The sequence below is a fragment of the Misgurnus anguillicaudatus genome, chromosome 15 (assembly GCF_027580225.2).
Source record: "Misgurnus anguillicaudatus chromosome 15, ASM2758022v2, whole genome shotgun sequence".
In the NCBI taxonomy this organism is placed as follows: domain Eukaryota; kingdom Metazoa; phylum Chordata; class Actinopteri; order Cypriniformes; family Cobitidae; genus Misgurnus; species Misgurnus anguillicaudatus.
Window position 1 is genome coordinate 17,627,789 of NC_073351.2, and position 16,368 is coordinate 17,644,156.

Sequence of the window (16,368 nt, forward strand, 5' to 3'; positions counted from 1 at the left end):
ATCAATGTTTACAGCTCTATATCTCTATTCTATAGCTTGGACACACCAAGTCAGTTGTTTAATCGTTTACTCAGTAGCGTATGTGGTAACTGCTGTGCCTTGGGAACCTGAGTTCATGGGTTCGAATCCCATGTGCAGTGGTTTTTGTCTTAACTTTTTTTTCTCACTTAAGTTTTGTGATTTTCATACAATACATTGTATTTCAGTTATTTGTGCTCTCTGTTGTCATTTCTGCACTTTTGGTAATTGCTGGATATCAATGTTTACAGCTCTATATCTCTATTCTATAGCTTGGACACACCTAGTCAGTGGTTTAATCGTTTACTCAGTGGCGTATGCGGTAACTGCTGTGCCTTGGGAACCTGAGTTCATGGGTTCAAACCCATGTGCAGTGGTTTATGTCTTAAATTTTTTTCCTCACTTAAGTTTTGTGATTTCCATACAATACATTGTATTTTAGTTATTTGTGCTCTTTGTTGTCATTTCTGCACTTTTGGTAATTGCTGGATATCAATGTTTACAGCTCTATATCTCTATTCTATAGCTTGGACACACCAACTCAGTGGTTTAACCGTTTACTCAGTGGCGCATGCGTTAACTGCTATGATTTGGGAACCTGAGGTCATGGGTTCGATCCCAACTCTCACTTTCACTTATTGAGATTTCCTTTTGCGTTTCCTTTAACACGTTCTTCTAGACCTGTCTGGTTTTCCACACGTGTTATATCTTTCCCATCTTTACTGTTGTTGGTCCGCACTGCAGTGATCCTGCTCTGCATTTGCTTTGCTTCGGGTTCGGGCTCTGTATTGCGCGCTTTCTGTGCTTTGCGCATTTGCTGCGTCGTGTGGTTTTTGCTGTGCTTTGGGTGCTCATTGCGCTGAAGGTGCTTGACCCCGCAATTGCTGCTTGCAGCTATATTTATTATTATTATTATTATTTTTCCGCAATGGGAGTCTATGGCAGCCCTATGAACCGTACATAGGAAAATGATGAAATTTGGCACAGATGTAGAGGTGGTCATAAATAGTCATGTGACCAAAAATGGGGTCTTTAGCAGTAACTCTATAGCGCCACCAGTAGTCCAAAAAATCAATGTTCAAACTGTTATAATTGGTGAACAATTTGATCTATGAAAATTCTACTTAGTACACGTGATTGCTCTCATCGTGCTTATTGAATTTGATACTTTACAGTAAGACTCCACCCATTACAGTAGCGGCCATTTTGAAATGTACAGTATTTCGTTTTTTCGCTACTCCTCCTTCAAATGCGGTTCAATTCTTATGAGATTTGGCACAGATGATCTTTGGAGTGAGCCGCATAGAAATGACCGAACAGAATTTTGATATTGATCTTTGTTCAAAAGTAATAAATGCGCAAACTTAACGAGGTTGACGCAAAAATGGTTCTGAAGCTGTAGCTCAGTCATTCTTTGATCAATTGAAATGAAATTTGGTACACTTCATGTGGACCATGAACTTGGGGTCCATGCCAAATTTGGTGACAGCGCCACCTATGGGTCATGAGATAGAAAAATAGGCTATTATTGCCCATAACTTCTGAACTGTTTGTCAGAAAATTATGATCTTGATGTCTATGGATTGCTTACCTCATGCCGCATCTGTCGATGTGAATTATGCCGGGTTTGACCAAACCGCCTGTCCGCCATTTTGAAATATCAAATAAATTGTTATATTTTTTGAACTATTGGACATATCCGCGCAAAAAATGGTAGGGAGCTTCGACATGATGTCCTGAAGGTACATGGGAAGTCAGAGTACAGCGCCACCTAGGGGTTATAAACTATAACAGTTCTTATTGAACTGCTTATAACTTCTGAATACATTGTCTGATATACATTTTCTTTGTGAAATTGTATTCACTGTTTTATGCCGATCGCAACGATACCTTGTTTGTCATTTTCCAACATTATGTTCAGGTGTTATTGTAAGGCATATGGTAATTGATTTTTTCGCTACTCCTTTTACAAATTTTGTGTATTTTATGTCAGGTTCTGCTCGTATAATGTTTGGAGCAATCCGCACAGATGTGACCGAACAGATTTTTGATATTCTGTTCTCTTTCTTAGAAATACCACTCTAAAGTTTACCGTGCCTGTGACGTTGTCTATTTGTCATAGTAATAAATTAATGTGACTGTATATTACATTGTATAGCATCACTATACATAATGATCTGCTTGTCTTCAATTTCACTTGAACTAATGTACATTGTATTTCTGTTATTTCTACTTCTGCTGTGTCAATTCTGCATCTTTGGTGATTGACATGTTAATCCTTTCAGCTCTCTAATCTCTTGTCTGCTGCCTCATGAACTGTGTAAACTGAGTGGCGTATCTAGTTAACCAATTGCATTTAGATTCTAAGTTCCTGGGTTCGAATCCCACCTGAGTCATGATGTTTTGTTCTTCCTCATCAATTCTTCTCAACCTGTCTGTAGTTCACATGTGTTCTATTTTTCCATGTTTGCTGTTGTTGCTCTGCATTGTGGTGCTTCTACTGTGTCTTTCCTGCATCTTTGGTGATTGACATATGTTAATCCTTTCAGCTCTCTAATCTCTTGTCTGCTGCTTCGTGAACTGTGTCAACTGAGTGGTGCATCTAGTTAATCATATGCATTGAGATTCTGAGTTCCTGGGTTCAAATCCCACCTGAGTCATGACATTTTGTTCTTCCTCATCAATTCTTCTCAACCTGTCTATAGTTCACATGTGTTCTATTTTTCCATGTTTGCTGTTGTTGCTCTGCATTATGGTGGTTCTTGCTGTGCTTTGTGAGCTTGCTGTGCTTTGTGAGCTTGCTATGCTTTGTGTGCTTGCTGTGCTTTGTGTGCTTTGTGAGCTTGCTGTGCTTTGTGTGCCTGCTGTGATTTGTGTAATTGCTGTGCTTGCTGTGCTTTGTGTGCCTGCTGTGAATTGTGTAATTGCTGTGCTTTGTGTTCTTGCTGTGCATTGTGAGCTTGCTGTGCTTTGTGTGCTTGCTGTGCTTTGTGTGCCTGCTGTGCTTTGTGAGCTTGCTATGCTTTGTGTGCTTGCTGTGCTTTGTGTGCTTTGTGAGATTGCTGTGCTTTGTGTGCCTGCTGTGATTTGTGTAATTGCTGTGCTTGCTGTGCTTTGTGTGCTTGCTGTGCTTTGTGTGCTTGCTGTGCTTTGTGTGCTTGCTGTGCTTTGTGTGCTTGCTGTTCTTTGTGAGCTTGCTGTGCTTTGTGTGCCTGCTGTGATTTGTGTAATTGCTGTGCTTTGTGTGCTTGCTGTGCATTGTGAGCTTGCTGTGCTTGCTGTGCTTTGTGTGCTTTGTGTGCTTGCTGTGCTTTGTGAGCTTGCTGTGCTTTGTGTGCCTGCTGTGATTTGTGTAATTGCTGTGCTTGCTGTGCTTTGTGTGCTTGCTGTGCTTTGTGTGCTTGCTGTGCTTTGTGTGCTTGCTGTGCTTTGTGTGCTTGCTGTTCTTTGTGAGCTTGCTGTGCTTTGTGTGCCTGCTGTGATTTGTGTAATTGCTGTGCTTTGTGTGCTTGCTGTGCATTGTGAGCTTGCTGTGCTTTGTGTGCTTGCTGTGCTTTGTGTGCTTGCTGTGCTTTGTGAGCTTGCTGTGCTTTGTGTGCCTGCTGTGCTTTGTGTGCTTGCTGTGCATTGTGAGCTTGCTGTGCTTTGTGTGCTTGCTGTGCTGTGTGTGCATTGCGCCGAAGGTGCTTGACCCCGTGTCGCTGCTTGCAGCTATATTTATTATTATTATTATTATTTTTCCGCAATGGGAGTCTATGGCAGCCCTATGAACCGTACATAGGAAAATGATGAAATTTGGCACAGATGTAGAGGTGGTCATAAATAGTCATGTGACCAAAAATGGGGTCTTTAGCAGTAACTCTATAGCGCCACCAGTAGTCCAAAAAATCAATGTTCAAACTGTTATAATTGGTGAACCATTTGATCTATGAAAATTCTACTTAGTACACGTGATTGCTCTCATCCCACTTATTGAATTTGATACTTTACAGTAAGACTCCACCCATTACAGTAGCGGGCATTTTGAAATGTACAGTATTTCGTTTTTTCGCTACTCCTCCTTCAAATGCGGTTCAATTCTTATGAGATTTGGCACAGATGATCTTTGGAGTGAGCCGCATAGAAATGACCGAACAGAATTTTGATATTGATCTTTGTTCAAAAGTAATAAATGCGCAAACTTAACGAGGTTGACGCAAAAATGGTTCTGAAGCTGTAGCTCAGTCATTCTTTGATCAATTGAAATGAAATTTGGTACACTTCATGTGGACCATGAACTTGGGGTCCATGCCAAATTTGGTGACAGCGCCACCTATGGGTCATGAGATAGAAAAATAGGCTATTATTGCCCATAACTTCTGAATTGTTTGTCAGAAAATTATGATCTTGATGTCTATGGATTGCTTACCTCATGCCGCATCTGTCGATGTGAATTATGCCGGGTTTGACCAAACCGCCTGTCCGCCATTTTGAAATTTCAAATAAATTGTTATATTTTTTGAACTATTGGACATATCCGCGCAAAAAATGGTAAGGAGCTTCGACATGATGTCCTGAAGGTACATGGGAAGTCAGAGTACAGCGCCACCTAGGGGTTATAAACTATAACAGTTCTAATTGAACTGCTTATAACTTCTGAATACATTGTCTGATATACATTTTCTTTGTGAAATTGTATTCACTGTTTTATGCCGATCGCAACGATACCTTGTTTGTCATTTTCCAACATTATGTTCAGGTGTTATTGTAAGGCATATGGTAAATGATTTTTTCTCTACTCCTTTTACAAATTTTGTGTATTTTATGTCAGGTTCTGCTCGTATAATGTTTGGAGCAATCCGCACAGATGTGACCGAACAGATTTTTGATATTCTGTTCTCTTTCTTAGAAATACCACTCTAAAGTTCACCGTGCCTGTGACGTTGTCTATTTGTCATAGTAATAAATTAATGTGACTGTATATTACATTGTATAGCATCACTATACATAATGATCTGCTTGTCTTCAATTTCACTTGAACTAATGTACATTGTATTTCTGTTATTTCTACTTCTGCTGTGTCAATTCTGCATCTTTGGTGATTGACATGTTAATCCTTTCAGCTCTCTAATCTCTTGTCTGCTGCCTCATGAACTGTGAAAACTGAGTGGCGCATCTAGTTAACCAATTGCATTTAGATTCTAAGTTCCTGGGTTCGAATCCCACCTGAGTCATGATGTTTTGTTCTTCCTCATCAATTCTTCTCAACCTGTCTGTAGTTCACATGTGTTCTATTTTTCCATGTTTGCTGTTGTTGCTCTGCATTGTGGTGCTTCTGCTGTGTCTTTCCTGCATCTTTGGTGATTGACATATGTTAATCCTTTCAGCTCTCTAATCTCTTGTCTGCTGCTTCATGAACTGTGTCAACTGAGTGGCGCATCTAGTTAATCATATGCATCGAGATTCTGAGTTCCTGGGTTCAAATCCCACCTGAGTCATGACGTTTTGTTCTTCCTCATCAATTCTTCTCAACCTGTCTGTAGTTCACATGTGTTCTATTTTACCATGTTTGCTGTTGTTGCTCTGCATTATGGTGGTTCTTGCTGTGCTTTGTGAGCTTGCTGTGCTTTGTGTGCTTGCTGTGCTTTGTGAGCTTGCTGTGCTTTGTGTGCTTGCTGTGCTTTGTGGGCTTGCTGTGCTTTGTGTGCCTGCTGTGATTTGTGTAATTGCTGTGCTTGCTGTGCTTTGTGTGCTTGCTGTGCTTTGTGTGCTTGCTGTGCTTTGTGAGCTTGCTGTGCTTTGTGTGCCGGCTGTGATTTGTGTAATTGCTGTGCTTTGTGTTCTTGCTATGCTTTGTGTGCTTGTTGTGCTTTGTGTGCTTGCTGTGCTTTGTGTGCTTGCTGTGCTTTGTGAGCTTGCTGTGCTTTGTGAGCTTGCTGTGCTTTGTGTGCCTGCTGTGATTTGTGTAATTGCTGTGCTTTGTGTGCTTGCTGTGCATTGTGAGCTTGCTGTGCTTTGTGTGCTTGCTGTGCTTTGTGTGCTTGCTGTGCTTTGTGAGCTTGCTGTGCTTTGTGTGCCTGCTGTGATTTGTGTAATTGCTGTGCTTTGTGTGCTTGCTGTGCATTGTGAGCTTGCTGTGCTTTGTGTGCTTGCTGTGCTGTGTGTGCATTGCGCCGAAGGTGCTTGACCCCGTGTTGCTGCTTGCAGCTATATTTATTATTAGGGGTCAAGCACCGAAGGTGCTGTGACACCTATTGGAATTGTTAGTATTATTATTATTATTATTCTGCTTCCTCTTCTTAGCCATTGGTGTCTATGGCAGCCCTATGAACCGTACATAGGAAAATGATGAAATTTGGCACAGTTGTAGAGGTGGTCCTGAAAAGTCAAGTGACCAAAAATGGGGTCTCTAGAAGTAACTCTATAGCGCCACCATCAGCTCAAAAATTCAATGTTCAAATGGTTATAACTGCTGATCCGCTTGATCTATGAAAATTCTACTTAGTACACGTGATTGCTCTCCTCATGCTTGTTGTTTTTAATACCTTACAGTAAAACTCCGCCCATTACAGTAGCTGCCATTTTGAAATGTACAGTATTCCGTTTTTTCGCTACTCCTCCTTCAAATGTGGTTCAATTCTTATGAGATTTGGCACAGATGATCTTTGGAGTAAGCTGCATAGAAATGACCGAACAGAATTTTGATTTTTATCTTTGTTCAAAAATAATAAATGCGCAAACTTAACGAGGTTGACACAAAAATGGTTCTGAAGCTGTAGCTCAGTCATTCTTTGATCAATTGACATGAAATTTTGTACACTTCATGTGGACCATGAACATGGGGTCCATGCCAAATTTGGTGACAGCGCCACCTATGGGTCATGAGATAATAAAATAGGCTATTTTTGCCCATAACTTCTAAACTGTTTGTCAGAAAATTATGATCTTGATGTCTATGGATTGCTTACCTCATGCCGCATCTGTTGATGTGTATTATGCCGGGTTTGACCGAACCGCATGTCCGCCATTTTGAAATTTCACATAATATGTTATATTTTTTTAACTATTGGACATATCCGCACAAAAAATAGAAAGGAGCTTCGACATGATGTCCTGAAGGTACCTGGGAAGTCAGAGTACAGCGCCACCTAGGGGTTATAAACTATAACAGTTCTTATGGAACTGCTTATAACTTTTGAATACTTTGTCTGATATTATATTTTTGCCATCTTTACTCTTGTTGCTCCGCACTGCAGTGGTTCTGCTCTGCATTTGCTTTGCTTCGGGTTCGGGCTCTGTATTGCGGGCTTTCTGCGCTTTGCGCATTTGCTGCGTCGTGCGGTTTTTGCTGTGCTTTGGGTGCTCATTGCGCTGAAGGTGCTTGACCCCGTATCGCTGCTTGCAGCTATATTTAGGGGTCAAGCACCGAAGGTGCTGAGACACCTATTGTTTCTGTTAGTATTATTATTATTATTATTTTTCCCCAATGGGAGTCTATGGCAGCCCTATGAACCGTACATAGGAAAATGATGAAATTTGGCACAGTTGTAGAGATGGTCATAAATAGTCATGTGACCAAAAATGGGGTCTTTAGCAGTAACTCTATAGCGCCACCAGTAGTCCAAAGATTCAATGTTCAAACTGTTATAATTGGTGAACTATTTGATCTATGAAAATTCTACTTAGTACACGTGATTGCTCTCATCCCGCTTATTGAATTTGATACTTTACAGTAAGACTCCACCCATTACAGTAGCGGCCATTTTGAAATGTACAGTATTTCGTTTTTTCGCTACTCCTCCTTCAAATGTGGTTTAATTCTTATGAGATTTGGCACAGATGATCTTTGGAGTGAGCCGCATAGAAATGACCGAACAGAATTTTGATTTTTATCTTTGTTCAAAAGTAATAAATGCGCAAACTTAACGAGGTTGACGCAAAAATGGTTCTGAAGCTGTAGCTCAGTCATTCTTTGATCAATTGCAATGAAATTTGGTACACTTCATGTGGACCATGAACTTGGGGTCCATGCCAAATTTGGTGACAGCGCCACCTATGGGTCATGAGATAATAAAATAGGCTATTTTTGCCCATAACTTCTGAACTGTTTGTCAGAAAATTATGATGTTGATGTCTATGGATTGCTCACTTCATGCCACATCTGTCGATGTGAATTATGCCGTGTTTGACCAAACCGCCTGTCCGCCATTTTGAAATTTCAAATAAATTGTTATATTTTTTGAACTATTGGACATATCCGCGCAAAAAATGGTAAGGAGCTTCGACATGATATCCTGAAGGTACCTGGGAAGTCAGAGTACAGCGCCACCTAGGGGTTATAAACTATAACAGTTCTTATTGAACTGCTTATAACTTCTGAATACATTGTCTGATATACATTTTCTTTGTGAAATTGTATTCACTGTTTTATGCTGATCGCAACGATACCTTGTTTGTCATTTTCCAACATTATGTTCATGTGTTATTGTAAGGCATATGGTAAATGATTTTTTCGCTACTCCTTTTACAAATTTTGTGTATTTTATGTCAGGTTCTGCTCGTATAATGTTTGGAGCAATCCGCACAGATGTGACCGAACAGATTTTTGATATTCTGTTCTCTTTCTTAGAAATACCACTCTAAAGTTTACCGTGCCTGTGACGTTGTCTATTTGTCATAGTAATAAATTAATGTGACTGTATATTACATTGTATAGCATCACTATACATAATGGTCTGCTTGTCTTCAATTTCACTTGAACTCATGTACATTGTATTTCTGTTATTTCTACTTCTGCTGTGTCAATTCTGCATCTTTGGTGATTGACATGTTAATCCTCTCAGCTCTCTAATCTCTTGTCTGCTGCCTCATGAACTGTGTCAACTGAGTGGCGCATCTAGTTAACCAATTGCATTTAGATTCTAAGTTCCTGGGTTCGAATCCCACCTGAGTCATGATGTTTTGTTCTTCCTCATCAAATCTTCTCAACCTGTCTGTAGTTCACATGTGTTCTATTTTTCCATGTTTGCTGTTGTTGCTCTGCATTGTGGTGCTTCTGCTGTGTCTTTCCTGCATCTTTGGTGATTGACATATGTTAATCATTTCAGCTCTCTAATCTCTTGTCTGCTGCTTTATGAACTGTGTCAACTGAGTGGCGCATCTAGTTAATCATATGCATTGAGATTCTGAGTTCCTGGGTTCAGATCCCACCTGAGTCATGACGTTTTGTTCTTCCTCATCAATTCTTCTCAACCTGTCTGTAGTTCACATGTGTTCTATTTTTCCATGTTTGCTGTTGTTGCTCTGCATTATGGTGGTTCTTGCTGTGCTTTGTGAGCTTGCTGTGATTTGTGTGCTTGCTGTGCTTTGTGAGCTTGCTATGCTTTGTGTGCTTGCTGTGCTTTGTGTGCTTTGTGAGCTTGCTGTGCTTTGTGTGCCTGCTGTGATTTGTGTAATTGCTGTGCTTTGTGTTCTTGCTATGCTTTCTGTGCTTGTTGTGCTTTGTGTGCTTGCTGTGCTTTGTGTGCTTGCTGTGCTTTGTGAGCTTGCTGTGCTTTGTGTGCCTGCTGTGATTTGTGTAATTGATGTGCTTTGTGTGCTTGCTGTGCATTGTGAGCTTGCTGTGCTTTGTGTGCTTGCTGTGCTTTGTGTGCTTGCTGTGCTTTGTGAGCTTGCTGTGCTTTGTGTGCCTGCTGTGATTTGTGTAATTGCTGTGCTTTGTGTGCTTGCTGTGCATTGTGAGCTTGCTGTGCTTTGTGTGCTTGCTGTGCTGTGTGTGCATTGCGCCGAAGGTGCTTGACCCCGCAATTGCTGCTTGCAGCTATATTTAGGGGTCAAGCACCGAAGGTGCTGAGACACCTATTGGAATTGTTAGTATTATTATTATTATTATTATTATCGTCCCATGGGAGTCTATGGCAGCCCTATGAACCGTACATAGGAAAATGATGAAATTTGGCACAGTTGTAGAGGAGGTCATAAATAGTCATGTGACCAAAAATGGGGTCTCTAGCAATAACTCTATAGCGCCACCAGCAGTGCAAAAAATCAATGTTCAAACTGTTATAAATAGTGAACCATATGATCTATGAAAATTCTACTTAGTACACGTGATTGCTCTCATCCCGCTTATTGAATTTGATAATTTACAGTAAAACTCCACCCATTACAGTAACGGCCATTTTGAAATGTACAGTATTTTATTTTTTCGCTACTCCTCCTTCAAATGTGGTTCAATTCTTATGAGATTTGGCACAGGTGATCTTTGGAGTGAGCCGCATAGAAATGACTGAACAGAATTTTGATATTTATCTTTGTTCAAAAGTAATAAATGCGCAAACTTAACGAGGTTGACGCAAAAATGGTTCTGAAGCTGTAGCTCGGTCATTTTTTGATCAATTGAAATGAAATTTGGTACACTTCATGTGGACCATGAACTTGGGGTCCATGCCAAATTTGGTGACAGCGCCACCTATGGGTCATGAGATAATAAAATAGGCTATTTTTGCCCATAACTTCTGAACTGTTTGTCAGAAAATTATGATCTTGATGTCTATGGATTGCTTACCTCATGCCGCATCTGTCGATATGTATTATGCCAGGTTTGACCAATTCGCCTGTCCGCCATTTTGAAATTTCACATACATTGTTATATTTTTTGAACTATTCGAGATATCCACGCAAAAATTGGTAAGAAACTTTGACATGATGTCCTGAAGTTACCTGAGAAGTCAGAGTACAGCGCCACCTAGGGTTTATAAACTAATTTGACACATGGTAATCCTTGTAGCTCTCTAATCTCTTTTCTGTTTCCCCATGAGCTGTGTCAACTGAGTGGCGCATCTAGTTAATCATATGCATTGAGATTCTGAGTTCCTGGGTTCGAATCCCACCTGAGTCATGATGTTTTGTTCTTCCTCATCAATTCTTCTCAACCTGTCTGTAGTTCACATGTGTTCTATTTTTCCATGTTTGCTGTTGTTGCTCTGCATTATGATGGTTCTTGCTGTGCTTTGTGAGCTTGCTGTGCTTTGTGAGCTTGCTGGGCTTTTTGTGCTTGCTGTGCTTTGTGAGCTTGCTGTGCTTTGTGTGCCTCCTGTGATTTGTGTAATTGCTGTGCTTTGTGTTCTTGCTGTGCTTTGTGTGCTTGCTGTGCTTTGTGTTCTTGCTGTGCTTTGTGTGTTTGCTGTGCTTTGTGTGCTTGCTGTGCTTTGTGTGCTTGCTGTGCTTTGTGTGCTTGCTGTGCTTTGTGAGCTTGCTGTGCTTTGTGTGCCTGCTGTGATTTGTGAAATTGCTGTGCTTTGTGTGCTTGCTGTGCATTGTGAGCTTGCTGTGCTTTGTGTGCTTGCTGTGCTTTGTGTGCTTGCTGTGCTTTGTGAGCTTGCTGTGCTTTATGTACCTGCTGTGATTTGCGTAATTGCTGTGCTTTGTGTGCTTGCTGTGCATTGTGAGCTTGCTGTGCTTTATGTGCTTGCTGTGCTGTGTGTGCATTGCGCCGAAGGTGCTTGACCCCGTGTTGCTGCTTGCAGCTATATTTATTATTATTATTATTATTTTTCCCCAATGGGAGTCTATGGCAGCCCTATGAACCGTACATAGGAAAATGATGAAATTTGGCACAGATGTAGAGGTGGTCATAAATAGTCATGTGACCAAAAATGGGGTCTTTAGCAGTAACTCTATAGCGCCACCAGTAGTCCAAAAAATCAATGTTCAAACTGTTATAATTGGTGAACCATTTGATCTATGAAAATTCTAATTAGTACACGTGATTGCTCTCATCGTGCTTATTGAATTTGATACTTTACAGTAAGACTCCACCCATTACAGTAGCGGCCATTTTGAAATGTACAGTATTTCGTTTTTTCGCTACTCCTCCTTCAAATGCGGTTCAATTCTTATGAGATTTGGCACAGATGATCTTTGGAGTGAGCCGCATAGAAATGACCGAACAGAATTTTGATATTGATCTTTGTTCAAAAGTAATAAATGCGCAAACTTAACAAAGTTGACGCAAAAATGGTTCTGAAGCTGTAGCTCAGTCATTCTTTGATCAATTGAAATGAAATTTGGTACACTTAATGTGGACCATGAACTTGGGGTCCATGCCAAATTTGGTGACAGCGCCACCTATGGGTCATGAGATAGAAAAATAGGCTATTATTGCCCATAACTTCTGAACTGTTTGTAAGAAAATTATTATCTTGATGTCTATGGATTGCTTACCTCATGCCGCATCTGTCGATGTGAATTATGCCGGGTTTGACCAAACCGCCTGTCCGCCATTTTGAAATTTCACATAAATTGTTATATTTTTTGAACTATTGGACATATCCGCGCAAAAAATGGTAAGGAGCTTCGACATGATGTCCTGAAGGTACCTGGGAAGTCAGAGTACAGCGCCACCTAGGGGTTATACACTATAACAGTTCTTATTGAACTGCTTATAACTTCTGAATACTTTGTCTGATATACATATTCTTTGTGAAATTGGATTCACTGTTTTATGCCGATCGCAACGATACCTCGTTTGTCATTTTCCAACATTATGTTCATGTGTTATTGTAAGGCATATGGTAAATGATTTTTTCGCTACTCATTTTACAAATTTTGTGTATTTTATGTCAGGTTCTGCTCGTATAATGTTTGGAGCAATCTGCACAGATGTGACCGAACAGATTTTTGATATTCTGTTCTCTTTCTTAGAAATACCACTCTAAAGTTGACTGTGCCTGTGACGTTGTCTATTTGTCATAGTAATAAATTAATGTGACTGTATATTACATTGTATAGCATCACTATACAGAATGATCTGCTTGTCTTCAATCTCATTTGAGCTAATGTACATTGTATTTCTGTTATTTCTGCTTCTGCTGTGTCTTTCCTGCATCTTTGGTGATTGACATATGTTAATCCTTTCAGCTCTCTAATCTCTTGTCTGCTGCCTCATGAACTGTGTCAACTGAGTGGCGCATCTAGTTAAACCACATGCATTGAGATTCTGAGTTCCTGGGTTCGAATCCCACCTGAGTCATGACGTTTTGTTCTTCCTCATCAATTCTTCTCAACCTGTCTGTAGTTCACATGTGTTCTATTTTTCCATGTTTGCTGTTGTAGCTCTGCATTGTGGTGGTTCTTGCTGTGCTTTGTGTGCTTGCTGTGCTTTGTGTGCTTGCTGTGCTTTGTGTGCTTGCTGTGCTTTGTGTGCTTGCTGTGCTTTGTGTGCTTGCTGTGCTTTGTGAGCTTGCTGTGGTTTGTGTGCCTGCTGTGATTTGTGTGCTTGCTGTGCTTTGTGTGCCTGCTGTGCTTTGTGTGCTTGCTGTGCTTTGTGTACTTGCTGTGCTTTGTGTGCTTGCTGTGCATTGTGAGCTTGCTATGCTTTGTGTGCATTGCGCCGAAGGTGCTTGACCCCGTGTTGCTGCTTGCAGCTATATTATTGTATTAGTTTGCTGGTGCATTTCTTTATCTTACCGCTAGGGGTCAGTACCTCTTTTAAGGGTTTCTTCTTCTATTATATATTGAGTGTGCTCCTCATGATGTGTTGTTAAAAAGTTTGTTACATGCAGTGTGAGAAAAGGTTCAGAGGCTTTGACATGCTATTCTCTCACGGAGCTTTGATATGCCATAATCTGTAAGTGATTAGTGATCAATTTTGTTTTTCTAAATGTTCTGTTACTTATTAGGTTATTTTAACTCTTACAAGCAGAAAGTTATTTGTGACCTAATTCAAGCTAATGTAGCTAGCTTCTGTTTAGTATGTTACAAATTATACAAACTGGGTAATTTAAAGATGTAATATTGTGATTCTTATATCTTGAATTCTGATCTATTCCAGCATTTAAATTCGTAGAAATGTGTCTTGTTTTGTTAAATAATGTATTTTTAATACAATTTGTTTGTAATGTTCACAGTTTTACAATCAAGAAAAAGAGAGGTCTACAGTAAAGACACAAAAGAAGGAAAAAACTGTGTCTGGTCATTATTGGAACCACCTTCTCTTATTAATGTTTAGCTCGCTGCATAGGCTGAGTAGCCACACTCAACCGAGGGCAGAAGAAATGGCACTGTGTATCTAACCAACACTCAAGTAATACATTTCATATTCATACAGACCTTGGATGCACGAAAACAAAAGGCAGACAGTTTGGTGTTGGCTTTCTCCGGATCCAAAACCATAAGACCCTTTTCCTCATCCAGACACACGTACCGACCTGTTGTAATATGACGTATGCGGAAAGGCTGGCCCCACTTCATATGGCTACCGCTCCAACTATAGAAAAACAACACTAGTTAAAATCATATCCAAAAATTACAGGTAAAAAGCGGAGTAAGGTGAAGATGTCTCACCCTATTCTTAAAGGCTCAAGTCTCCATAAAGATCGGGCCTGACTACATACCGCCCCTCCTTCATATTGTGCAATCCTATGGAGAAAGACAATAAGATATGGCGTTGTACGCTGTATTTTTGGACACTTGACACATTTAAAAAAAACTATGCAATAAATAGGCCTATATATATTGATTTTATAACACAATGTTATGGCATTTATAAAAAAAATAAAACATAGGTCACATTTTACAATAAGCTTGTATTTGTTAAGCAGTTTATGCATACTCAAGGGACTGTGTACAGATGCAAATGTCATCATCAGAAAGTACTTTGTACATGTAGGTCGCAGTTAATGTCAGCTAACGCATTAAAGGGATATTTCACTGAAAAATACAAATTATGTCATTATTTACTTTCCCCCATGTTGTTCCAAACCTGTTTGAACACAAATTAATTAAATAAATAAAAATGTTAATAACAAAAAAGATCTGGGGCACCATTCACTTCTATAGTGTTGTTTATTCCTACTATGGAAGTCAATGATGCACCAGATCTGCTTGGTTACAAACATTTAACAAAATATCGTCATTTGTATTCAGCAGAACAAAGAAATGTGTACAAGTTTTGAACAATGTAAAGTAATTTGAATTTTTTGGTGAACTATCACTTTAACTAATGTTAACAAATACAACCGTATTGTAAAGTGTCACTCAACTAAATCACAAAACTAGAGTAACAAGAATCACAAAAAAAAAGAGTTTCCTGTCTTACTTGCGCTGTTCCTCTCCTTGATCAGGTGTTGAGATAGCCAAACACTCATCCATGTGACCATGAAACAATCTTAAGACATGACCTCCAGTTAAGTACCCTAAGAAAAAAAGCAACAAGAGAAAACAGTCATTGAGCGTTTTGGTTTTGCTTGAATGGATCTCTATTGGTTTTTAATTACTTACCTTCTGCCAGCTCACAGCCCGACAAGATAGGATTCATGTTCCATAACGTCTGCATGAAGGAGGCATCTACCATCAGATCTCCACTGGCGTATGACAGATGCTGAAAAAATATCATATATCAGCTGTCGTCATGGAACGAGCAGTTTGACATTATTATTAAACAACCGATGATCAATAAAATATTACCAAGTATCTCTCTGACGATACGCTAACCAGGATCAGGTCATCTCCTACTCTGACCTTCTCACCCTCTGACCTTTGTTTGGATGCAGGATGAATGGTCCACCAGCATGCTTCACCTGAGCATACAGAGCAACACATCAAAATGTGGCCAATATATGCTAGCATACATGTATACCGTATATGCAGTCAGCCAGAGAGTATTGTATTTGTAGGAATATTTTTTTAGGAATGAGTATGTACCTGTAGAATCCTCCTGTAGGCCCACATCAAAAGCCAGCTTGTCTGTGAGTGAGCGTGATGTCGTCAGACAGCTCAGGTACTGTAAATAAAATGAAAGTACGTCTCTTTACACTAAACCTGGCCTTGTAATGGAGTACTGTATAGGTTCTTTAAAATTAATGCTAGCCAATTTAACGCAGTAAATGTTGTATCTCACCATGCCAGAGTGGCTGTGTCTCAGGAGGATGGCGTGACCATAGAGCAGCGTTCGGTGAGCCCCTCCTTGAGATGACTGAGATACAAAAAAGAACGTAAAGTTTAGCAAATTCTCCTGAATCGTGCTGCGATTAGTTAGGAGCAGACTGACTTGATGTTGGATGACACATGTTACACTGTACATAGGAGAGGATCGAGCTTCACCTTGTGCACATGAGGAGAGACATAAAAATAGGAAAAACCTCAAGGTGTTATGACAGGAGAAAAGAAAGAGTTCTTCACATCCGTTCACATTCACAGGAAGTGTTACAGATACAGAAGTACAGAAACAAGGAACGAAGAGAGTCACACCAAACCAGGTGGATTTACATTCGGCCGCCATTAGGACTACAGACACATCCTGAGGACGGCTTACCTTTTGTCAACATCCAGTAAAGTTTAAAAGCAAGAAAACACAATTATTGTTGCTAT

The 16,368-nt window shown here is 40.0% G+C and overlaps 1 protein-coding gene across 14 annotated transcripts in view; it reads right to left on the reverse strand.

Moving 5' to 3' along the window:
* ryr1b (ryanodine receptor 1b (skeletal)) overlaps positions 1–16,368 on the reverse strand; it is a 123,893-nt gene that overhangs the window by 82,055 nt on the left and 25,470 nt on the right. For all 14 annotated transcript variants that reach the window (XM_073853492.1, XM_073853495.1, XM_073853505.1 and 11 more), the window contains 7 exons: positions 15,899–15,973; positions 15,703–15,781; positions 15,466–15,578; positions 15,280–15,379; positions 15,098–15,194; positions 14,344–14,418; positions 14,110–14,266 (listed from right to left, as the gene is read on the reverse strand). In XM_073853492.1, coding sequence (XP_073709593.1) covers positions 14,110–14,266; positions 14,344–14,418; positions 15,098–15,194; positions 15,280–15,379; positions 15,466–15,578; positions 15,703–15,781; positions 15,899–15,973 — 696 coding nt within the window. The remainder of the gene's footprint in view (positions 1–14,109; positions 14,267–14,343; positions 14,419–15,097; positions 15,195–15,279; positions 15,380–15,465; positions 15,579–15,702; positions 15,782–15,898; positions 15,974–16,368) is intronic.